At 32.1% G+C, this 11,925-nt stretch overlaps 1 protein-coding gene across 3 annotated transcripts; it reads right to left on the bottom strand.

The window, feature by feature from the left end:
- Positions 1 to 582: 582 nt before the first annotated feature.
- LOC120768443 (defense protein l(2)34Fc-like) lies at positions 583 to 10,348 on the bottom strand. Of its 3 annotated transcripts, none has more exons than XM_040095131.1 (3): positions 10,281 to 10,348; positions 961 to 1,288; positions 583 to 882 (listed from the first exon to the last, which is right to left on the bottom strand). In XM_040095131.1, the coding sequence occupies exons 2-3, from the start codon at positions 1,270 to 1,272 to the stop codon at positions 718 to 720; spliced, it is 477 nt and encodes a 158-aa protein (XP_039951065.1). In that variant the 5' UTR covers positions 1,273 to 1,288; positions 10,281 to 10,348; the 3' UTR covers positions 583 to 717. The 3 variants fall into 3 exon arrangements, with proteins under 3 accessions (XP_039951065.1, XP_039951066.1, XP_039951067.1); XM_040095132.1 differs by lacking the exon at positions 10,281 to 10,348 and adding an exon at positions 1,392 to 1,568; XM_040095133.1 differs by lacking the exon at positions 10,281 to 10,348 and adding an exon at positions 1,405 to 1,568.
- Positions 10,349 to 11,925: the final 1,577 nt, after the last annotated feature.

Genomic DNA, 11,925 nt, shown 5'->3' with positions numbered 1-11,925 from the left:
AAGACAAAAATATTACTCGCTATTGTGGCAAAGCGGGGGTACTGCTACATAAACACCTCCAGACCGTTTACCAGTATAATCGATGGAATGGGTCCGGACAATGAATGTCAACTCGGAAGCACGCGTATGAACTTTCAAAATAAGATTATTGTTTTTGTGCGGTAAAATTCTGTTGAGTTGATAGTCTTATGCCGGATAAAAAATCAGGGTCAATTTTAGTTATGTACGTAGATCCAAAATATTTGGTTATTGAACAGATGAAGATTTTTGTTACTTACCGATCCAAAATAACCCCTTGGCCGTGCCGTTTCCGTTAACACCCTGTGCTGTGCTGTGGTGGTAATTCTGTATTGACGGGGTCAGACCAAAGACCAAAGGGAGAGGGGTGTCAAATCATTGGGGTTAGGTCGTAATTCAGTCACAGAGATCTTTCAGACCTAGCGAAACCTGATGATATTAAACAACAACAACAAGATTATACTAATATCGTCCCAATAACAGCCCGATATAACAGCAGATCCATAATTTTTTTTTATGGAAAGTTGATCGATCTTCTCTCAAAATAATAATAACACACAAAAGTCCTTTTATCACACAAAAATACTTTACAGTTTTATTTCACATCTTTAAATTCTACAAATGTTGTTTTAGATTTTATGTAAATTTGTAAAAACGAATATTTTTCTTATCAAAACAAAGTAAATGCAAGTTAAAAATTTAAACCTCGACCTCCTTGAGCACCTTACGGATCCAATAGGTGCCACCGTCTTGAGCAACAGTAGCTACAAATTTCACTTTACCCTTATAACCTGCTGGATCCCAGTCGAAAGCTACGCTCTTAATGGGACTATCATGCGGAATCTTCTTGTGGGTAAGTGTGTCCTGAAATAGTAAAAACAAAGTTAAATTAAATGTTTATCACATCATTAATTTTTTTTTTTTTTGTATTTTGGCACTCACATCAGCACCGCCGCAAGTTAACGTTTGGGATTTAGTGCCCTCGACCACTTTGAATTTACCCACTGGCTTATCGTTGGCATCACGTGCCTGCACCGCGAAGCCCAAGAAACCACTCGAGCCGCCAAGTGTCAGTGAAACTTTGCCATTCTGTGCCTTGCTGTCGCCCGAGAAGCTATATGGGACCGGCGAGCTCTGGCCATCGACACCGTGTTCGGGGGTCAAACCGTTAGAGCAGATGTTGGTGGGCGCACCGGCTGAGTAGCTGTAAGCGGGCGCGGCCAAACAGGCAGTAAGCAGCAGCAAGCGGAACATATTGACAGGTGTTAAGCTGTGAGAAAAACAACGAGTTAATGAGTTAGAGTGTAATTTATGTAAATGAATTGCTTATAAATAAAAAAAGGAGGTTTTGTATGTCATTAGAAGTTATTTACTGTTTTGCAATACATTTATTCAGCTAATAGTTGCCGGTTTACTTCTTTTTATTACTTGTATGTTGATTTGTATGTGTATGTGTGTGTTTTTCATTAATATTTATTATCTGTTGCTTAACTATGGTCCACCAGCACCCATCGCTCATGGCAGACGTCAATTAGCGCCGTAATTAAGGGGAACATATTTTGTGAAAAAAGCAACAATAAAATGTAAAAAACAAAAACAATATGAAATGCAAATATATGCGTCACGTTTAACATAAAAACATTTTCCATGCAAAACCGTAAAGTAAATGTAAATGCAAACTTACTCACACATACTTATATTGTTTATGTGTATGCATGCATACTTATATCGTAAAATGTCAGTATGTAGGAAAAATATGAGTCCCTATTGGAAATATGAAACATAATGACAGTTAACTGTTCACAAATTCGAATTGCACAAACTCTCCCATTGTATGTGTTTAATTGATTATTAAAAGAGGGAAAGAAAATGATAAAATACCGAACTAGACTTATCCTGCTCATTATACCGTCAATATAACGGTAACCATTTAAGGGAATATATTCACTTACAAGTCAGAGAAAATGCAGTTTTTGTGAGCTTTTTTGTTGAAACGTTTCATTTATGTAAGGGGCGTGATATTAAAAAGAAACCCATTTTTTTATACTTCGAAAGTGTACACCTTTAAAAATAACATACTAAAATTCTAAAAATGGAGGATGGAAAAGTTCTTTGAGCGCCATTCTTTTAATAACGACCACTGCAAACGTATTAAAGACTACGATTTAAGGGCATGCACCTGGAATGACCGGTCCCTCGTAAGAGTAGACGAGTATGTCTTTGTGGCCATATGAAGGAGCGCAAATGAATAATGGCATTCACCCCGGTGCATGAATGTCTATCCACAATCCACATCAAAGAGAAGTTCTCCAAGATATGCTAATTTGCCCCTCCTCTCCGACGGAAGAGAGAGAGGTCGAAATTCGTGAGTAAGTAGAGCTTGAGAAGCTGGCCGACAGAGGTAATGCTCGAAAATTCTACGAAAAGATGCGGCGACTAACAGATGGTTTCAAGACCAGTGCATACTCTTGTAGAACCCCGAGAGCTGATCTAGTGACTGATGCCCAGAGCACACTAAAATTATAGAACACACGATTTTAAAGCCGCCTTCGACCGCACGAAAAGGAGTTGCCTGTATGCCGCTATATCTGAACTTGGTATCCCCGCAAAGCTAATACGGCTCTGTAAGCTGACGTTGAGCAACACCAAAAGCTTCGTAAGGATCTGCAAGGACCTCTCCGAGCTGTTCGATACCAAACGAGGTTTCAGACAAGGCTACTCTCAATCGTGCGACTTCTGCTTTTGGAGAAAATAATACGAGCTGCAGAACCAAACCGAGACATTCCCGTCCTGTTATATGGTGCAGAGGCGATGACAACATCTGATGAGTAGGCGTTACGAGTTTTCGAGAGAAAGGTTTTGCAGAAGATTTATGGTCCTTTGCGCATTGGCAATGGCGAATACCGCATTCGATGGAAGGATGAGCTCTAAGACATTGACATAGTTCAGTAAATTAAGAGACCGCGGCTACGCTGGCTAGGTCTTGTCGTCCGAATGGATGGAAACATTCCAGCTGTGAGAGTATTTGACGCAGCAGTCACCGGGGGAAGCAGAGGCAGAGGAAAATCTCCACTCCGTTGGAAAGGCCAGATGGAGAGGACCTGGCTACACTTGAAATATCCAATTGGCGCCAAACAGCGAAAAGGAAGAAACTCTGCTATATCAATTTCGTCGACGGTATTTTTATTCTCTTCCAAAATCAATTCAGTGGTTATGAGACTTATTTGAAATATGTCTGTATGTATGTAACGTTCGTGGCGTTGCCATTTCCAACTGGGTAGCTGCTGTATGTGAATACTAATTTTTGGTTAATTTAGGTAGTGGTCAAAGAGACCTTGGCTTAGTATAAAAATATAAATATATATATGAATACAAAACCAGTTGAACAGTTACTTGGATGGTTTTTCCAATTTTTTGGTTTTGTAGCAAGATATTCTAAATTTTGAGAGCAGCAAAAAATGGCAAAAATCATTTTTACGTTTTAAAATCGAATGTTGATATTTAAAATCGGTTATACGGTCTTCTTCTTCTTCTTTACTGGCGTAGAAACTGCTTAATCAATTATATTAAAAATTTATATATTTTAAAAATGTTGCCAAAAAAAATAGTGATATTTTTAAAATAGTAGTTCGAAAACTTAAAAAATACAATTTTGATGTTATTGTTTAAAAATAAAAAATAGGTTATGTTGTATGTTATGCAGAGTATATTAAATATATTTTTTATTTTGCTATAGAACCGTAAACACAAGCATTTTGAAGACAAATTAAGCTTTTTTTAGCAAATTTAAGCTAAATTAAAAATTTTTAATTTATTTTTTATTATTTATTACTATTTTTTTCTATTTAATTGTTTCTTAAATCATACCCAATTTTTTATCACAATCTCCATCATTTCTTATAATTTACATGCATCTCGTCTTTTACTCGATTTTTTGTCTTTTTTGGGTTCATTTCATGCTGTTTACAATTTTAATTTTTAACCAGTTGCATAACAAACGGCTTTAATTGGCTTTTGGTGACAAAACAGGTTATAAATTTTAGTAGCAATTTTTATTTCAATTACTTCTGCTGTTAATTACCGTTGAATATAAATTGCATGAGCTTTTTATGTGTCTGTATATATGTAGATTTTTATCTATTTTATTGAAATCAGGCTGTGGTAATAGCGAGGTGACATAAATGATTGAGCCGTGTTCACTTAAATGCCGATAATTGCTAGAAATTGTTGCTGTGATATTTAAATTGTAACTGGTGATTTGATTCAATTTGTAGAAGTGGTGTCGTAAATTTTATATTGCTATTTAATGTTCTGTGATTGCTGCAATTAAATTTTCATTTGAAAGTCGTGCAATAACAACAACACTAACATTCTGAGTAATTTATGCGATGCAATGAGGAAGAAATTACACAGGTTTCCAAAAGAAATAACAATGATGTCGACTTTGCCTTAATGAGTTCTAATGACTTTCACTTTTCAGTTGTTGTAATGACAAACTACTGTTGGCAGGTCCAAGTTAGACGTAAATAAGTTCTAAATTATCTATTTTTTTATTAATAAAGGGTGCTCCAAAACACGTTGTAAAAAATATTTTAAAAATTAATCCATTAATTTGAACCCTTTGAATCAAAATCGAAGTATTTTACCTGTAGATCTGAAATTCTTTGCAAAAAGGCATTAAAAAATTTTAAATTGAAAAAATTAAAATTAACCTAAAAAAATTAATTAGTATAAATGAAAAATTTAAATGATTCATATTAATTTAATAGTGGTTTTAAATTATATTATTTTTTATAATTGAATTAATTGAATTTGATAAAAAGTATATTATTTTTTATAATTTAATAAATTGAATTTGATAAAAAGTTAATTTTCTTCAAACAATTATTTTAATTAGTTTGTTTGATTTGCTAAATATTAAAAGATAATTAAAAAATCATTTAATTAAAAATTTAAACATTTTAAGTAATTAATATTAATTTAAAAATAATATTAGAAAAAAGATTTTAATTTCAAATTTTGTTTTATTAATTATAAATTATTTATTTTATAACTACAACTTTTTTTATAAATTACAAATTGATTATTTTAATAATTTTTTATGAATAATTTTATTTTATTTCTTGATTTTGTAATTTAGCTAAATCGATTAAATCTGCACAAATTGATTAGATAAAAAGTTAATTTCTGCAAATTAATTATTTTAATTCATTTTTATCAATTTAATATAAACAAAACATTTTTTTTGTAATTAAGCTAAAAAAGTAAACTCCAAATTATTAAATGATAATTAAAAACCATTTAACTAAAAAATTAAGAATTTGAAGTAATTAACTTTAATTTAACATTAGTGCAATATTATTTAAATTTTTATGAGCCAATTTAATTTAATTTAAAAAAAGTTTATTTAAATTTTTTAAATTCATTTAATTAACAACAATTTAATATTGATTTTGTTTTATTAATTAAGAATTAATTATTTTAGTAAATTTTTATGATTTAGCTAAATCGATTAAATTTGCAAAAACTTTTTATATATGTATGTACATACATACATTTGTATACGTACATACATATGTATATGTATATAATTTAAACAATAATTTTATTAGCGGTCATAATATTTCTCAAACTAATTTAATTCCATTTAAAAAATAATAATAATAATTTTATTTAAATAAATTCGCTAAATCAACTTAATTTACGAAAAATAATTAATATTTATTATTTTCATTTAAAATTAATAAGTCTTAACAATTATTAGATAATTTAATTTAAATTGAAAAAGTATTTCATCAAAAAATAATAATTTAATTAAGTAAAATTAGTTAAATCGACTTAATTAAAAATTTAATTATAATTAAAAAAGAATAATTTAACTAAAAAAGTAATATTTCAAATATTTATTATTAACCCAATATAAGTCTTGATTGATTTCCAATTTTCATTAGCTAACATAATTTAATTTAATTTAATTTAAAAAAATATTTTAATTAAAATTAATTAGAACATAATATCAATTTAATATTGGTTTCATTTTATTATCATCTTTTTTATTTATTTAGCTAACTTATCTTAATTTGTAAAAATTAAAAGTGTGTTATAAATATTAATTAAAATAAAATTAAGAATATTTTGAAATAATTTTTTTTTTCATATATATTAATTTGTTCCTTTTTTACATTCGCCTTATTGTTTTATAAATGCTATGTTCTCAAATTTTATTAATTTATTTAATTTCACGCCTAATTATTCGTCTAAATTGGTTAACTTTATAATTAGCTAACAATTATGCTATTGATAAAATACTGTTGACAATTAGCTATTTTACTCCCATCAACAGCGCGTAATTAAATGTGCATGCACAAGGCTAACGCTGATTGGCATCAACAACATTTTGATAATGACAGTGTCTGTGACAACATTTCTGCTTGTTTCAAACGAACAACATAGCCATACACACATATACATATGTACATATACCTATATCTACACACGTTCGCTTCGTCTAAGCATCAATATGTTTAGAGGAAAAGAAATAAGTTTGCTTTTTGACCACATATTTACATTTCGACATAATGTCAACGGAGCTGCATGTCACCGCAACTTATAATTTATTACACAGCAACACACATACACACATACATGCATGCATAAATAATAAAAATACAATTTAACAACCAAACATTGAAAATACATTAATTATTTTTCAACTCCATAAATATAAAACAGAAATCAGCGTTTAACTCTGGCCTTGTCCACACAACAAACAAAAGACTTAAGCAACAAACTTCGCGCGAACAAAAATATTTTTTTTCTATTCTTTGAACATAGATCGAGCAATGGTAAAGAACTATTAGTGTATGAGTATGAGCGAAAACGTGCTTATGCATGTAGGAGCAGCACACAACACGAGATGTTGGGGGCGCTGTCTCGGAGCATATGCATATACATACATACATACATATGTATACACACATACAACATTGTGCTCGACATTTGTAAGCGTATTATTTATATATTTATATATTTATATTTACCGCTGTTTATTAGCGCGTACAAGCATTAAAAAACATTCAAACACACCAGTTTATGTTTTTTTATCAAAGTTTCTAGTGAAATCATAAAATATGGTGACTCGTTTACGCTACTGCAGAAATACAAAGAGCAAATAGAACCGAAAGAGCGGTACAAAACACATAAACAAGCGGCGAATTGATTATAAAAATTAAGTTTTTTGTGGAAAACTTTTTTGGGTAAGCAATTTTGGCAACCAAAACGTAGCTGAAAATTCAGTGTGTGTGTGGCTGTGTGTGTTTAAATTTTGAGTTATGGCTTTAAAAGTGGTTGGCTTAAAAATTAGTTATTGGCATTTTAAAGGCCAAAGCAGCAAACCAGCATTGAAATATTAGTGGAAAAATATTTTTTTAATTCGGCTTAATATGTGCTTACGAAAATGAGGTTATGTAAACATTAATTTGTAAGTATCTTTGAGGTCGTTTGTTTGGAAAACACTTTACTAAAATATTCTAGACACTAGCTTCAAGGTATCAATGTATGATATTGATATTTTAAAATAATAATGGACTCAAAGAAAGAGAGGGAGAGAGATATGGGCCGTTCCCACGACAGTCGGGTCTACGTAACCGGAACGAACCCGAATTTTTATCCGGTAAAGCACTATCAACTCGGCAGAATTCTGCCGCTACGACAACGACAGCGATTATAGATATTTGTTTGGAAAAGTCGGAAATTTATAATAAAAATTTTTTCCGCTTAAATCCACTGAAACTAAAAGACGGTTCGCACCAAAACTTAAGAAATTTGTTTCAGGATAAGGTTGTTTATTGTTCTTTTAACAGCAGCTAAGTAGTTCTCAAGTAGTTTGAGAAACGCTGCTATCATCCTAGCCCTTGACAGGATATTTTATGTACATTAGGGAAATGTAGATCTGACTGTCACAAGTTCGAAGAGATCACTTTTATTGCAATAACAAATCTCTACGATTAGTGTACAAAAAAATGTATATTAAAAAAATCAGAAAAAATGTTTAAGAACAAAAATACTTTAAAATTTAAAAAATTAAAAATTATTAAAAATATAAAATTTAATTTAAAAAATATTTAATATATAATGTTTTTTCAATACTTTTTATTTAATTTTTCTTATAATTTTTTTAAAGATTTAAATATTTTGTAAATTTATTAATATTTTCAAATTTTTTTATTAAATTGTTAAATTTTTAATATACATATTTTTTTCTTTTAATTTTTTAAATGTTTTAAATATTTTTGTAAATTTTTTTATTCTTTTATATTTTTCTAAATTTTTTTTAATATAAATTTTTCGCTTAAATTTTTTATTATAATTTGTTTTAAAATATAAAATAAAAAAAAAAAATAATGAATGTCTCTGCTTACTATGTCATGGATGGACTTAAGCTGGCTCTACTGTAGCTGAGTCATGTCATTGCATCCATTTATGGTAGACTACTTTATATGCAAACTCAGAAGGGAGTGAGTGTGTAAATACCATTCCCATTGGTAATGTGAAACCTAGCTGGAAGTCAGCAATGGAAAGAATCGGACTGGGATATTAGTACCAATGCCAGTGGAAGACGATGCTGCTACGACCTAAAGGCACAGCGATCCCTTAAACTGTGTCTCCAACGGTCAGACTTCCAATGCAACGGAAGAAGGTAGCGATATTTGTAGTACTACTGCCAACCGAGCTTTACAGCGTACGGTTATCACAGTATATGGTTATAGTACTATTGCCAAGACAGCGCACGAGTGCCACAGTACATGCTTACTCGATCTAAGAATACGCTGAGAGCATAAATAGGGAAAAGCAAAAAGAGCTTCTTCGCTCTTTGGAGCAGGCGATTGAAGGTTCCAATTTTGCCAACAAGAGAGGACCCCGAAATAGCCAAGCAAGGAGGAATTGAAGGAAAAAACGCTGTTCATGGCGGCGGTCGTGGCACCAAGGAAACAATGGAGCACCTCTCACGCACTTGTCTCGCCCTAGCAAAGTAACGCTCCAATATTTGTGAGCCCCCCATCGCTAAGGACAAAAACTGATCTATGCGTGGCTCACGAGCGTACCGGATAAACATAACGTAACCTAATTTTTGAAAAATATTTACAATTATAATAGCTAACTTTTGAAAAGTATGTTGGAATTACCTCATAAAAATATAAAAAAACAATTGGTAATGATATAAAATGCTTCACTGTGCTTGAAATTACCTTTTTTTTTTAAGATATTACCAGAAGGCCGGTACTAAAACACTTAAACTGCGCAATTTCATTACAAAGAACTATTTTTGAAGTACAGTTTTTAATTACATTTATTTTTTTTTTTTGTGAAGAAAATTTGGTTTGTTTTCGCCATATCTGCCTGTCTGTCTATATATGCGCGAACTAGTCCCTTAGTTTTTGAGATATCGATCAGAAATTTTGTTCATGTCCTTTTATGTCGTAAAAGCGGCTCATTTGTCAAAACCGCCGAAATCGGACCGGTATAGCACATAGCAGCCATACAAACTGAACTATCAATATTAAGTTCTAGTATGGAAGGATTTCTTATTTGACAAGATATCGTTTAGTTTTGTTCAAGATAGCGCTATAATTTACGAAGAAATTGTTCAGTTCGGAACACTATAGCGTATAGCTGCCGTACAAGCTAAATGATCAAAATTGACTTCTTGTATGGAAAACATTTTTATTTTAGCACATATCTTCATCAAATTTTAAAAAGTTTTTTCTCTAAAACAGTTCAACAATCTACAAATACGTTTTTCAGATCGGATCACTATAGCATATATGTAGCTGCCATACAAACCGAAAGATCAAAATCAAGTCCTTGTATGGAGAATTTTTTTATTCGGCAATATATCTTTATGAAACTGGACATAGAGAATTACCAAAGATAACGGTATATTCTCCCAATAAATTGTTCATATCGGACGACTATAGCATATAGCTGTCATACAAACTGATCGCTAAAACTCAAGCGAATGAACTTTGTATACCCTTTTATACCATATGAAATGCCTATAAAAGGTATTAACATTATTAATTGTTGTTTTATTTTTTTTTCATACACGATTCAAACGAATTATTTTAAAATTCAATTGCTTTGCCACAAATTAAACATAAATCTTATCAATCTTATCTCACACTGTAAGGACATTAACAGAAAATAAATAAAATAACACAACACTTCAATGCTCAAATAATGAATATTTGAAGTTTTCGTACCTTCAATACTATGCACCGTGCGAAAATGGAATAAACTCTGCGTGAACTTTGCTAATAAAGCGATAAACTGACAATAAGCTCAAAATTCTATTCCATACTCGTATTTATACAAAAACGGCATGGCACACGGCGCACAGCTGCTTTGTGCAGAACAAAATTTGAACTACGGAAATCGTGTATGAACGTATATGCACATATGTACATGTATAGATGTGTATGTTCACAGATTTGTACAAAGTAGTGTCGTTTGTGGATTTTCAGCATTTGGTCCACGAATGAACTCGGCGCTACGAAGCGCACATATATGTACATATGTATATCTATAAAGCTCTAGCCATATTTTACAATGTTTTATTTGTTATTGTTTGTATGCAAAAAAGTTCGACACGAAATAGAAAAAATTGTAATTATGGAAACAATCGATTGTTTAAGCGGCGATTTAAAAAAAAAACAGAAGAAAACGAATCTGAACTTGTGTTCAACTCTACATACATATGTACATGTATATGTATTTCAGTGTTTATGTATGCAGATAAATTTATGTCTGTAAATAAAAAAGTTTTACCTTTATCTTGAGTAGCGTGACCGGTATTGATTAATTACACTGGTAAGCGGGTCAAAATTCTGCAAAATACAGAAAACTAGATTTTTCTTTGATATTTAAATATGCAGGCGCCTAAAGAGTGCGGCTAATTTGATAAGCTTTGAAAAATTTAATTAATTAGATTAAATGAGAAACAGTGGAATGGATACTCACACTCACTTCTTCATCTTTATTGGTGTAGACACCGCTTACGCAGTTATATACGATTTTACAACAACGCGCCAATGCTTCTTCCTCTTCGCTATGTGGCACCAATTGGAGATTCGAAGTGTAGTGAGGTCCCTATCCACCTGTCCTTTCCAACGGGGTGGAGGTCTTCTTCTTCTTCCTCTGCTTCCCCCGGCGGGTACTGCGTTGAATACTCTCAGAGCTGGAGTGTTTTCATCCAAAGGACCATAAATCTTCCGCAGAACTTTTCTCTAGAAAACTCTTAACGTCGACTCATCAGATCGTCCATGCCTCTGAACCAAATAGCTGGAAGGGGTTTATGAGTGACTTAAAGAGTTTGGTCTTTGTTCCAAGATAGACGAAATTATCTACGATTTCGAAGTTTTGACTGTCAACCGTGACATGGGAGCCTAGTCGCGAGTGCGACGACTGTTTGATGACAGAAGATATTTCGTCTTGCCCTCGTTCAGACCCATTTGCTTCGCTTCTTTATCCTACTTGGAGTAAGCAGAACTAATGACGCGCTTGTTATGGCCAATGATATCGATGTCATTGGCGTACACCAGTGCATGCACATTCTTGTAGAAAATTTTTCCTTCTCTATTCAGATCTGCAGGTCGAATTATTTTCTCCGGCTGTAGATTGAAGAAGTCGCACGATAGCGAGTCGCTTTGTCGCGTTTGGTACCGAAGGGCTCTGAGAGGTCCTTCCTGATCCTGAAGAAACTTTTGGTATTACTCAACGTCAATTTAGACATTGGCTTTCGGCGATACCAAATTCAGACATAACAACATCTTTACACGAGTCTTTTCCAAGATTTGGCTCATGGTGAATATCTGGTCAGTTGTTGATATTCCAAGACTGAATTAATAC

Source organism: Bactrocera tryoni, chromosome 2 (assembly GCF_016617805.1).
Source record: "Bactrocera tryoni isolate S06 chromosome 2, CSIRO_BtryS06_freeze2, whole genome shotgun sequence".
In the NCBI taxonomy this organism is placed as follows: domain Eukaryota; kingdom Metazoa; phylum Arthropoda; class Insecta; order Diptera; family Tephritidae; genus Bactrocera; species Bactrocera tryoni.
The sequence above is the reverse complement of the archived record's forward strand: the minus strand, read 5'-3'. Positions and strand labels throughout refer to the sequence as shown.